This window comes from Leptosomus discolor, chromosome 11 (genome assembly GCF_034619465.1).
Source record: "Leptosomus discolor isolate bLepDis1 chromosome 11, bLepDis1.hap2, whole genome shotgun sequence".
Classification (NCBI taxonomy): domain Eukaryota; kingdom Metazoa; phylum Chordata; class Aves; order Leptosomiformes; family Leptosomidae; genus Leptosomus; species Leptosomus discolor.
In genome coordinates this window covers 23,558,978-23,570,851 of record NC_141401.1, presented here as the reverse complement: position 1 = coordinate 23,570,851, position 11,874 = coordinate 23,558,978, and the positions used below count along the sequence as shown (strand labels likewise).

At 44.6% G+C, this 11,874-nt stretch overlaps 1 protein-coding gene across 1 annotated transcript; it reads left to right on the top strand.

Annotated features, from left to right (window-relative positions):
• Nucleotides 1-827: 827 nt before the first annotated feature.
• MAPDA (N6-Methyl-AMP deaminase) lies at nt 828-10,289 on the top strand. Its single transcript, XM_086471395.1, has 10 exons — nt 828-881; nt 2,476-2,606; nt 3,088-3,148; nt 3,899-3,986; nt 4,559-4,640; nt 5,412-5,538; nt 6,247-6,327; nt 7,320-7,458; nt 7,955-8,055; nt 9,383-10,289. Exons 1-10 carry the CDS (start codon nt 828-830, stop codon nt 9,572-9,574), a joined length of 1,056 nt encoding a protein of 351 aa, XP_086327521.1. The 3' UTR covers nt 9,575-10,289.
• Nucleotides 10,290-11,874: the final 1,585 nt, after the last annotated feature.

Below are 11,874 nucleotides of genomic sequence, written 5' to 3'. Positions count from 1 at the left end.
GCTAACTTCCCTAAATATGTCAGTGATGTTTTTTTTGTGTGTGTGTGTTTGTGGAAGGATAATTTATTTGCCTGAACTCCTCTAGCAGTGTGTAGATCACTGTTTTATGATGTTAATTACATTGATCTCTTGTTTTGGGATATTGCAAGAGCTAACATTTGCTTAGTGACTTGTTGACTTAAAATTGTGGGGCTTTTAGAACTAGATTGCAGTAGCACTGAAAACTAAATATGAAATAATTCAAAGAGATTTTAGGATTATTCCAGTGTCTTTATTTTGGTTGGGTTTGACCTGCCTGTCAGCAAAAGGTCCAGTCCCTGTTCCTGTGCTGGCAGGCTTACCAGGTTAATTTAAAAAGGGTTGGCAATGTAATCGATGTGTTTATCCGCTTACGACTTGGTAACAAGAGAACGCAGCAAACCGTGGTGTGGTGGCAGGAGGAGGACGGGGTTTGGCTCCCCTGGATCCCGAAGGAGGCTGCTGCCCCTCCGCCGGGCGGCCTCGGGCCCTGCCCTCCCCTCCCCCTGCAGCCGCCGCCTGCGCAGCGCGGAGCTGCGGTAGGTCGGGGCGTCCCGTCACCTGAATAAACTTGAAGCTGCCGTGGAGTTAAGTACGATCGGTGTTTTCTGTGACTTCGACTCTGCGGGGGGGTGCGGGGAGGGGAGGGGCGAGCGGCGGGGATGCACGGGGCCGGCGGCCTGCGGGGCTGCCGCCCCCCTCCGTGCCGGGGGTGAGCAGGAGCAGGGCCGGCCCGGGCCCGGCCCGGGGGGCGGTGCTGCTGCCCTGAGCCGCGCCGCGGCCCGCCCTCCGCCGGCACAGGCGCCGTCATGGCGGCGGAGCGGGAGCGGGAGCTGCGCTTCTACCGGCAGCTGCCCAAAGTGGTGAGCGGCGGGGGGGCGGCCGGGGCCCTGCCCGTCCCTGCGGCGGCGGGAGCGGGGGCAGCGGGGGGGGGGGGGGGCAGCGCACCGGCGCGGCGGCTGCTGGTTTCTCCGAGTTGTGACAAACGCGCGCTTTTCCTGCGGTCCGTTCTCCCGCCGAGGGCGGCGGTCGGTGTTTGCCCGTCCAGCCGGTCGCGTTCTTGGTGGCCGATCGGCCTCCGGCCCAATCGCTTGAGCGGGGTCTTTATTTTCCTTTCCTGGGCTGTTTCCCCCGCGGCTGCCCCGCGGAGCCTGCCCCAGATAAAGGTTGTTCTCCCCGTCCCCAAGGGCGTGCCTGGCCCCCGGCGTATCTGGGCTGTCGCCGGGCTCCTGGCCCCGCCGTTCTATCGGTGCCGCCGTTCTGGGTTTGGGACCCGCCAGCGGCGCGTAGCGCAGCGCTGAGCTCATGCGGTGCGTGCGCGGGGGCACGGTCACAACCGCCTCGGGCGACGCCAGGCTCGCGGTCTCGTGCTGCTTTTCTGTGAGGCGTTTTGCAGGTTTCAATGTTTAACGCCTGACCGAGCCCTGTGAGGGGTTGCGCTGGCGGCGCTGCGAAGGGTTGAACGCAGCAGTAGTGCCTGGCTGGCTTCCACAAGCAGCCGGAGCTCCCGGTGTTCAGCTGGAGTTGTGAATCTGCACGGTTTAGAGGATCTGACCCCTTTTCCCCGGCTTGTGGACTTCATACTTTAAAACAGGGATCTGAAATACACCCCTTCACAAAATTAAAACAATTAAATCTTGAAGGAGTTACAATATCAACATGTTTTCCAATTGAAGACTTGAAGAAATACTTCCTCAGTTTGTCTTTTCCCAGTGAGAAGGGATGCGTTCTGGGGGAACAAGGTAACAAAGCAGATGCTTCACAGGTACATTTTGAATGAGTTGGGAGGGCGCTCGGGACCTGTTCCACATGTCGGCAGCCGAGAGGTCATAAGAAGGAGCAGAGGTGAAGTGAGGAATGGAGCTGGGGATCATAGGTTTGGACCCTCAAGTCAGGTTGTCAGGGAGAAAGCAGCCTCGCAGCAAGGAGGACAGTTACTCCAGTTGCTGTTAATGGGTACAGGTCTTTGTGGATTTCGGGTGTGAGTCGAAACTTGGGAATATGAAAAAAAAAAAGGTGAGTGGATATACAGACGTTGCTATTCTCAAATGATGTACACGTACATTTAACTTGCAGCGGATGGGGAAAGCGTTCTTGAGTCCATATTATACTTTTCTTAATACTGAGGCAGCTGTTTGCTTCCTCCTCCCCTTGAGTTGCACCACTCCAGCAACGAGCTGGAGAGCTCTCCTCCCTGAGCCGTCTGGGCTGCCGCTGAGATCGGTGCTAGCAGCAGCCCACCGAGAGGGCAGGAGCAAATCGGGCAGTCTCGGTTGAGCTGGTGCCTGCAGAAGCGTGAGGAAGCTGTTACTGGCCAAGCACAGAGATAACCGTGATTTTCATTTCAAACTCAGAGTGAAGGAATAAAGTACGACAGAAGAGCAGTAATGCAAACGAGAGGCAGAAGTTGTTCTTTTCACCAGACACAAATCCACAGGACCTTTTTTTTCTCTCTAGGAACTTCATGCTCATTTGAACGGCTGTATCAGCTCTGCCACCATGAAGAAACTCATGGCCCAGAAGCCATACCTTCAGATCCAGAATGGGATGACTGTGATTGACAAAGGAAAGAAAAGAACCTTAGATGAGTGAGTCTGCACGTGTGGGGGTGTGTGAGGGGAATGTTTAATTACGTTCAGAACAGAGAAATGTATGGCCTGGTACGCTGGCTGCAGAAAATAATATGTATTCAAGTTTTAGTTACGCTGCAGTCTGTTAGATGTTTGCAAACTGAATGGAAAACTCACGTTGATTAATTCCCTTTTTAAAGGATTGAAAATTTTCACTTGCAGCATGCTCTTCAGAGAAAATTGACTCGTATAGTTTCCTTTGGAAACGTATTTTCCTTTGTGCTTCGAAAAGCTTTGCGGTAATAATAATCATTGCTGTGGCAAATGCATTGTTAGCGTCTAAAATTGGAAATCGCCATTCAGATGGTCCTTGTATTTTAAGCTACAAGCTGGTTAATTGAGCACAGTGAGTGCCTGTTTTCAAAGTGCAGATTTTTTTTTTTTGAATCCTCATTTTACTGTTTGATTGTCCAATTGATTTTTTAACTTTTTATTGTAGATGTTTTCAGATGTTTCAGATCATCTATCAGATTACCACGAGGACTGAAGATATTTTACTGGTAAGTTAATGAAAAGTTCACTTAAAACAAGCGAGCAATACACAGAGTCAAAATTAGTTGGATTAACAGCATTGGGCTCCAAGTAACGATATCAACAATGGTCCCTTCATCTGGAGGTCAGAATTATTCTTGTAAAACATTCATTTAGAAACACAGGATTTAATAGAACTTTTATATTTCATTTTTGTGAACGCAATCAGCTTCCAGTATGGTGGTCGTGTTGACCCCTCAGATGCTTGGACCGATGATGTCTTAAACATGTGATGGCTGTTCATTGTGGCCAGAGCTTGATCTACCGTCGCCTCCTGTTTCTTCTTGGGTTCATTATGTACCAGAACTGCAGAACTAGAGTTGCCCTTTGTTCACCTCAGGTTACCAAACCGTCGAGGAGAACCATTGTGCGGTAGAAGTAGGGAGCAGGAGGAGCGGTGGTGTCCTCTGCTTTCCTCCTGTGAAGGGGCTTTTAGGTGGGCTGTTAAACTTCCAGAAAGGTCCGGCAGCTGCAAAAGGGGCTGTGGCTGCACCAGGTGAGTGGTGTTCCCTGATGCTCTTGAGTGTCCCTGAGGGAACTGCGGGTACCCTCTGTGGGGCAGTATTTCCAGAGACGGAGAGCGCTAAAAACACCTAGGGCCTGAACATTTTGCAAGTGTTTCACACCGAAAAATAGCTGGGCCTTTTAGGTTGTAAAGGGAAATATAACTGAGTATAAGCACTACTGTCCTGCTGTTGAGTACGCTGTTTCTTAATCAGATAACTAAAGATGTTATTAAAGAATTTGCTGATGATGGTGTCAAGTATCTGGAATTGAGGAGCACTCCTAGAGAAGAAAAGGCCACAGGTATGGTCTGTTCTGGTTTTTAATTTGTCAGTCCGATGTGCTATAAAAGTTAAGGCTACGTTAATAACCAGTAAAGTCAAATTTAGTTGGTTCAATAAAAATATAAAAGCAAGGATTTAACCATGTAAAAACATGTCACTTTACTGTTAGGTTTCTGAGGGCAAAAATGTGTCGGTTATAACTGCTACCCAAGAATTTGGGTTATTTGCTTCAGTATGACATCAGAGTCTGGTAATATTTTCAATAGCTGATATATTTTCTTTTTGTTACTTTATTTTTTAATTTTCTTTTAGATGTGGTTTAATAGAAACACATAAGAGAAGTCCTGTTGCTACTCTGTGGTTCACAGCAAGTTATTTTCTTTCTTCCAGATGCTTAGGAGGAGGCTTAATTCAGATGTACGCTTCCAAGTAAAGCTGTATTTATAAACAGAATTAGAACTATATAGATTAGAAGACTATGGACTAAAATCAAAGGTGCAAAATGAGACTTAGAAGGCTGGAGAGCTGGGTCTGCAGCGTAATACAATTCATTCCAATACGTTTATTCCAAATGTGTTTGTGTGTTTGTAGGTATGACCAAAAGGATGTATGTTGAAACTGTACTTGAGGGTATAAAGCAGTGTAAAGAAGAAGGCTTGGATATAGACGTAAGGTAAGTAAAGCACGTGGAGTACCTCTGTTTCAAGGTTTTGTGCAGTCTCGACGATCGGTTTGCTGAGAGGTTTACAAACCGTCCAGAAAAGTAAATTGTGCTTAAACTAGATTATACGGCGTGGAAATGGGCAATCCATATGGAAACCTGAATTTTTATCTTCCTTTTTACTGATAGGGAATGAAACTGGGTAAAGCTTTTGAGCGCTCAGACTGTCTGCTCTGCCACGTTTTCAGGAAAAGCAGTATTTCTAATGGAAACTGCATTACAGGCTCCTTTTGTGCAGCCTGGAGTCATTGCAAAGATTTTGCTTAATCAGCTGTACAAGCACCCTGCTGTCAAGGAGAGGCAGTCCTGACCAGCAGAAACGTTTCAGAAGGTGCCAGTGGTTGCTTGGAGGCAATCTGCTCGCCTGTCTTTACCCTCTCAGTAGCAACCCTTGTCAGACTGATGTGTGGAAGCTGAAGAATTCCCATTTTTCATGGGTGCATCTCTGAGAGGTTGTGCACCTGATGGTGCCGGCGGCAAATGAGCAGCGTGTGTTCCCTGCCTGCCCTCTCCCCGTGGCTGCTGCATTTCACGGGCTCACCTGCTTGTCTGATGGGGGTCCCACTGCACTTTGGGGCCTTCGCTCCTTGGACAGTTGCCTATACAAATACTCTTTATACTCGGCCGTGAAGGATGTGCAGTGCCATGTTTGTTGGTATCAGATTTGCTCGTCTCCTGATCTTACAGCTTGTATTTAAGTTAACACGTACATTTCTATCCCAGACTCTTAATAGCAATAAACAGAAGAGGTGGCCCAGCAGTTGCCAAGCAGACTGTTAAACTTGCTGAAGAGTTCCTTCTTTCCACTGACGGGGTTGTAGTAGGACTTGACCTCAGTGGTGATCCCACCGTAAGTCCTTGTTTTATTTTGATCTGTTCTTGAAGGTAACTACATAACGTTGTGTAGCAGCAAGCGGATCTAAACATGCTTTGTTCTTACAAGTCTTTGTCCAATGTTTGTTGCTAGTTTGAGCAGATTGCTCGTCATCTTGATACCAGGTTAATCTCTGTTACTGTAAGGGACAGATACTCTAACAAAGAATCAATAGATTAATATATGACACTGAACAAAGAGCCACTGAAAAGTAGCATTTATCTGGGAGTGTCTCTTAATGAATTGTCCCAGCCAGAGGGACTGGGTTGAGGCAAGTTAAACAATACATCAAGTTGACACTAGTTCAGATTTTGTTTGGGCGCACCAAATGCGTATTGTGTTTTAAATGAAGAAAGCAAAACTGTTCGAGCATAGCTGTTGAGTTGAAACGGAATAGCTCTAGGGGATGGTTGTAGAAAGGCTATCAAGGTCAAGACAATTGGCTTGTCAGTGTTGGGCATCATCCGCACCGCTGACGTCTGACCAATTGGTCTAAATTGTGCCCATCCAGCAGAACGTGCTGTGACTTGCTCCGTTCAAAACTGAAGTAATGGGAAGAGAGAAAGAACTCAATGTAACAGTATTTGAATTGAGCACTGTGGTACCGGTAGGCTTCTTCATTATTGTCGTTGGAGGCGTTTTGTAGAACAAGCTGTAGAACGGTGATGTGTTTCTGTCTTCAAGGCAGGACACGGCCAAGATTTTTTGGAACCACTCTCAGAAGCAAAAAAAGCAGGTCTGAAGCTGGCGTTGCATCTTTCAGAGGTAAAAGTTTTCTTTATTTTTGGTCTTCCTCTGTGATTCCAATGTTAGGAAATCCTTGATGAAACTAAAATTAACTTCTGTGCGTTTTGAACTTCTCAGGCTAAAGTAGTAATGGTTTGGGGCATTCCGACAAGAGAAGACAAGAAGAAATCTTAAACAATCTGCTCTGAATCAGAACTGTCAAATTATTTCTTACTGTACTTATATCTATTGAGGGGTTAGGTGTGAATTTGAAAATTAGTAATAGTCCAAAAGATCCACTGTTTTCTCATGGTATTTTTTCAGAAGTCACGTATAGTAAAATTTGCACATTTTCATAAGTAGTTCCATTAGCCCTGCTTGTATGAGCAGAAGGAGTTGGCCTTCTCCTTGCAATCTGTTGAAGTGGTGGCTGAAGTTTACTCCGACAAGTCTGATAAATACTGAAAATACTTTTATTTCTTCGGATAATTAAGTACGATATGTGATGTCAGAGGCCTATTTATACTTGTCTCTATTTCATTAAGGAGTCTTTTGCAGGATATTCTCTGAAAGTTTATTTCTTAACGTCTCAGTGGTCTGCTGGTTTTATTTCATTTCTTTTGGTGATTGGTTGGCTTTGGCCTCTTGCAGTTTAAGTTCTTCATGTAGCATTTTTTTAATCTCTGCGTAAATCAGGCATTAAAGGTCGTCTTGACAGGGTGGTTTTGAAACCGAAGCATACAAAGCTGATGCGAGGCCTCCAACTGAAAGTACTTCGGGTCTGCAAATGGTGATCGTCTGTTTTTACATACCAGTTTAGGATTATGGCTTCTTCGGTTTGTAATTCCAAGTTGAGAGTCACTTTCATGCACTGCTTCTTTCTTTGCAGGGTAGCAATGCAGCTGTTTAGTCTCACTAACACTTTTGTCTTGGATAAGAGACACTGTGGAAATAGAACATGAAGTCTGTTGTAATTACTTAATGGGCTGGTTTATGCTGCCTTGACAGAGCGTAAAATATATCTTCTCTAGATTCCAAATCAAGAAGAGGAGACCAGAATTCTCCTGGGCTTGCCTCCTGACAGAATTGGGCACGGAACATTTCTCAATTCTGCAACAGCAGGTTCAGAAGAGTTAGTGCCACTTGTTCGACAGAATCATATACCTATTGGTAAGAAAAAAAGTGGAGAAAATGACTTGGTGATCTCTGGGTTTCAGCATATCCTACGTACTGCTGATCTGGTGACGCTGCTTTGTCTTTGGCCAGCGGTGACTTAGAAGAACGCGGCCGGGTCTGTGAGAGGATGGCCTGTAACGGTACACTGGTCACGCCTCCATGGTTCTGACATACTCGGGACAGCACAGCGATTGGTGTCTTGGGCGAAAACAAAGCGAAATCGTAACTTCCAGTTACTGTGCAATGCTGTGTGGTGTTTCTGTATCTGGTTTGCATGCTCCCTAAATTTTATACCTAGCCAGCAGCTGAGAAGAAATTGATCACCAGACTTTCCTCAGGGGTATTACCAAATATGTGAAGCATAGAAAATCAAGGAAACAAGAACAGCTGATTTTAACTTTCATTCAGGAACAGAAATAGGTCAATTAATGTGTCAAAAACATGTCTTTTGTTTTGGTACATATCCTTGTTCTTCTTTTTTTCCCCTTAGAACTTTGCATGACATCAAACATCAAAACTCAGACAGTGCCTTCCTGTGACAAACACCATTTTGGATACTGGTACAACATGGGCCACCCGGCAGTGCTTTGTGTAAGGGTTTGGGTTTTTTTTCATTCTAACCGTGTGTTTAGGCAAAGAGCCGAACTAGTGTGAAATGGGAGAAGTGTCTCTCCTTTTAAGGATCAGAGCTGACTTACTAACGATTTCGGACCTTGCAGCAAATCATCTGCCTAAAATCATCATGTTCTGTTTGAGAAATGCTTGTAATACAAATGCAAATTTTTAGTATTTCTCTTGGGTTTTATTATAAAGCAATTATTTTCTGTGTAATAAGATGATCAGCTGTAGATGCAATGAGCTTCTTAACCGTTTGGGTGCTGATAGATGACTCTGAAACATACTGGTCCCATGCCTGCATGTAAGCTTGTGCTTACTGTGCGGGATGAGAGTTCTTCTGACAGCTCATCAGTTCAGGTCCTTACATGTTGAGGTGCCAAGTACTTTTGTTGGCATTGGCAGGCTTTTACTGTCACTCTGTTGATTTGACCCCCATAATTTGTAGCATTGTCCAAGTGTGTGTATATGTATTGGAGTGTTGTGCTTATTATTAGAGTGAGCCTCAATCCTTTATTGTAGAAATACCGACCTTCAATTCTGTTGTATTAGGTGAAAAATAGTTCATGACTAGAGATTTTTTCTGAGATTTTCAGTTGTGAAGAGTCTAGATAACCAGTGAAGTCACGTAAGAAAGCAGTTTACCCATAAAGGCCTATAAAAACAAGAGGAGGAGTAGGAAGAAACAACTACTCCTGTGTTAACAGGATATAGTTAGCATTCTTCTCTGCGGGGACACAAGGGCTCTGGGTTGCAGAGGGGTAATCTCCTTAACCCTGAAATAATCCTAACTTGCTCCTTTTATATGAGTAATCTTTAGGTGGCTTTCGAGACTGTGTTTTCTATGCCAGCCTGGTCCTTCCGTCAGTCCCAAGTCATTCTTGTTGACACTTGGGGTGCAGGGCGAGACAGTTTCCTCCTGAAGATGTAGGAATACGGAGTGTGCTCTGGTTCTAGATCTGAGGAAAGGGAGAAGAGGAATAAGGAGACCTGCACGTGCTGACATAGCTTGAGTGTATGCATCACTGGATAGCCATCTTTCTAGCCATTCCAACAGGAAACCCTACTTTACTGATAAATTGTGCCATCACTTTAGGAAGTTTTCCTGTATGTTTGAATAATTTATTAATTTTGAGTGAGAACAGGGCAAATAAAGTATGGCATAATTACTAGCAGATGAAAGAACCGTGGAATAAAATGTGAAGCAGCAAGATAAAACTGGTTTGTAATGTGTAGAAAAACCCCTTCTTGATGTAGAGGAACTAACTTAAACTTTTTTTTTTTTCTTTCAATTTAACTCTAGACTGATGATAAAGGTGTCTTTGCAACAGATCTGTCGCAAGAATACGAGCTGGTTGCAAAAACATTTAATCTGACTCGGTCACAGATGTGGGATCTTTCGTATGAATCAATCAACTACATCTTTGCCTCAAGCGTGGTGAAAGCAAAGCTGAGGGAACAGTGGTGCACACTGAAGCCAACTCTGTTTGGTTAATCAAACTGTCATTCTAAACAGCCTGGGTGTATTACCTTAGTTAATAAGCATTTTTTTACCAAAGTCCCTGGCTTTTTTCAGACTTCAGGTTTATAAATGCAGCCCGTACATTGCACCGGTGCAAAAGGAAGACAACAGGAATGCATCCTTTGTTAGTGGGGACAGAAGTAAATGTTCCTTCATGGCTGGGAAGGGCTCTCCGTCAGCCACTAAAATTCCAAAAGTGTCGTCATGTTGTTTCTCTCCAGTTGAAAGGACATTTTTAAAAGATACTTTGTTGAAATATGCCATCATACTACAAACATTTGAGAGTCAGAACAAAATCAAGGCACAGCTGTTAAAACATCTCTGTTGGCAAGATTTTGCCGAGCAGTTTGTTCCTATGGTGTGCGTGGTTGTTTCTCGTATTGTTTCTAAACAGAAGTTTTGAGCAATTGATTGCGTGTGAAGACAGAAACAATCTCAGGGAGAATGAAATATTTGTCCCCGAGGAGTTAAACCCTGCATCTGTGTTGCTTGGCCTACGTGCATGGCTGAAGCCCGCTGCGGGTTGTGTGGCATGTGTGGCGGTGCCTGTTGGTGTGCGCGGCACTGGTGGGATTTCCACAGAGTTAAGGATTTTGAGCGCCTTGGGGGAAATGGTGCAACTCTTAAAACGCTTTTTAGAATTGCTGTTTGTTTCTTGTAACAAAGCAATAAAAATAGCTTCAACCTCCATGTTTTTGAAGCCACTACTTGAGGTGTGCACGCGCACGTGTTTGGGACGTACGGGAGAGAAGCACATGTGACCTGCTGCAGGATTTGGGGAGTGCCGGTCCCCGGAGCCAGCAGCTCCCCCCTGTTGTGACAGCGGGCGGGACAGGGTTCCCCTGCCTGTCTTGACGCACGTGCGTGTGTGTCGCTGCGGAGCGATCGACATCTATACGGACGTACACATGCCCCGGTGTCTCATACTAGATGTTGACAGCTGGTGTAGGAGGTATCCGGAGAGAAGGTATTTCACACTTGGGATGTTTTTACATTGTTTAATTAAACAAGCGAACCTTCTGGGCTCTACAAGGAATAATGAACAGAAATGCCATGATACAAAAACTGTTCAGGACGTCTGTTTTGGTCTTTTTTAATACAATCAGCATAAAGTAGTTGTTGTGCCTCCAAAGCGGCAATAAGAAACAAAAAGGAAAAAAAGAAAGTGTGTGTGGGAAGGTCGGGAGGGAAGATAGCGGAGAAGTTGGTATGTCTGTGTGGCTGCCTGAGGTTTCCACAGAATGTCTTCCAATATTCCAATTTCCAAAACACTCCTTTTGGAGATAGGGGAAAATTAAGTGAAGCAGAACGGTGGGTTTTTTATGTTCTTAACTGAACTCAGAACAAGACATCATGCTGACTTTTTATTTATGAACAGTACTGTAGGTTACTTCCCAGATAGTTTCACTGATGACGTTATCTTTTGTTTGATCAAGCTGCATTATCGCTTGCTGTCTGACCAAATTAGTATTTTCTCTCTACAAACGTAATTGCTATGGTAAATGCCTTCTTTTTCCGTTCTTACTGAAAAGCTCTCTAAAGACAGATTGAGCGGCTTTCTGGAATGTTATAGTTATGTATGTCTTAGTCTCAGGGTACGTGGGCCTACACTCACTCAAGTGAGATGTCATTCGCTTGTAAAATAACTTTTATAGTATTTTTTAATATGTGATGGCTTGCTACTCTTTAGTAACACAGTATTTAGTTTATTAGCAAAGAAAAACTTCCTGTTTATTTACTAAGGGGTCACCCTCAGTGTTCGCTTTATCTGTCAAGTATAACACTTTCTAAGACTCCTAATTAGTGTCTGATGAGATTTTTAGTTTCAAACTGTTAGTGTCATACAGAAGAAAGTTCGAATTTTCAAGGTTTACATGTCAAATGTGACGTGTAGGTGTGTTCATTCAGAGAGCATAGCCCTGGCAAATGCTATTTTCAACTTCTTTTTTTTTTTCCTGCAAGCATAGAGTGTTCTAGAGATTTCTAACATTGTGGACTAGTATGTTTAGTTCTCAATATTTCCCTTTAATTGACTTCTGTGTGTCGTCAAAGTACTGCCTTGCCTCAGTTGTACTGCTGCCCCCAGATAGTTTGGTACGTGATGACACATGCTGCCTGGTTTTAGAATTAAAAACCCCTTCCCTGATGGTTAATGAAACAAGAGTTCTGGATACATGGTGAAACAGGGCAGTCACATGTAATCTGGAGTTACGGAATCAGTCTTCTGCAGACCCTGTCCTTACCCTGTCACTTAGATACTTGCAGACACGCTG

Excerpts from the sequence above, each read along its gene's own strand:
- MAPDA (XM_086471395.1), top strand. The coding sequence starts at position 828 with ATGGCGGCGGAGCGGGAGCGGGAGCTGCGCTTCTACCGGCAGCTGCCC. Across the intron at positions 2,607-3,087 it reads AAGAAAAGAACCTTAGATGA|ATGTTTTCAGATGTTTCAGA; the intron begins GTGAGTCTGCAC and ends TTTTTATTGTAG. Across the intron at positions 6,328-7,319 it reads TGGCGTTGCATCTTTCAGAG|ATTCCAAATCAAGAAGAGGA; the intron begins GTAAAAGTTTTC and ends TATCTTCTCTAG.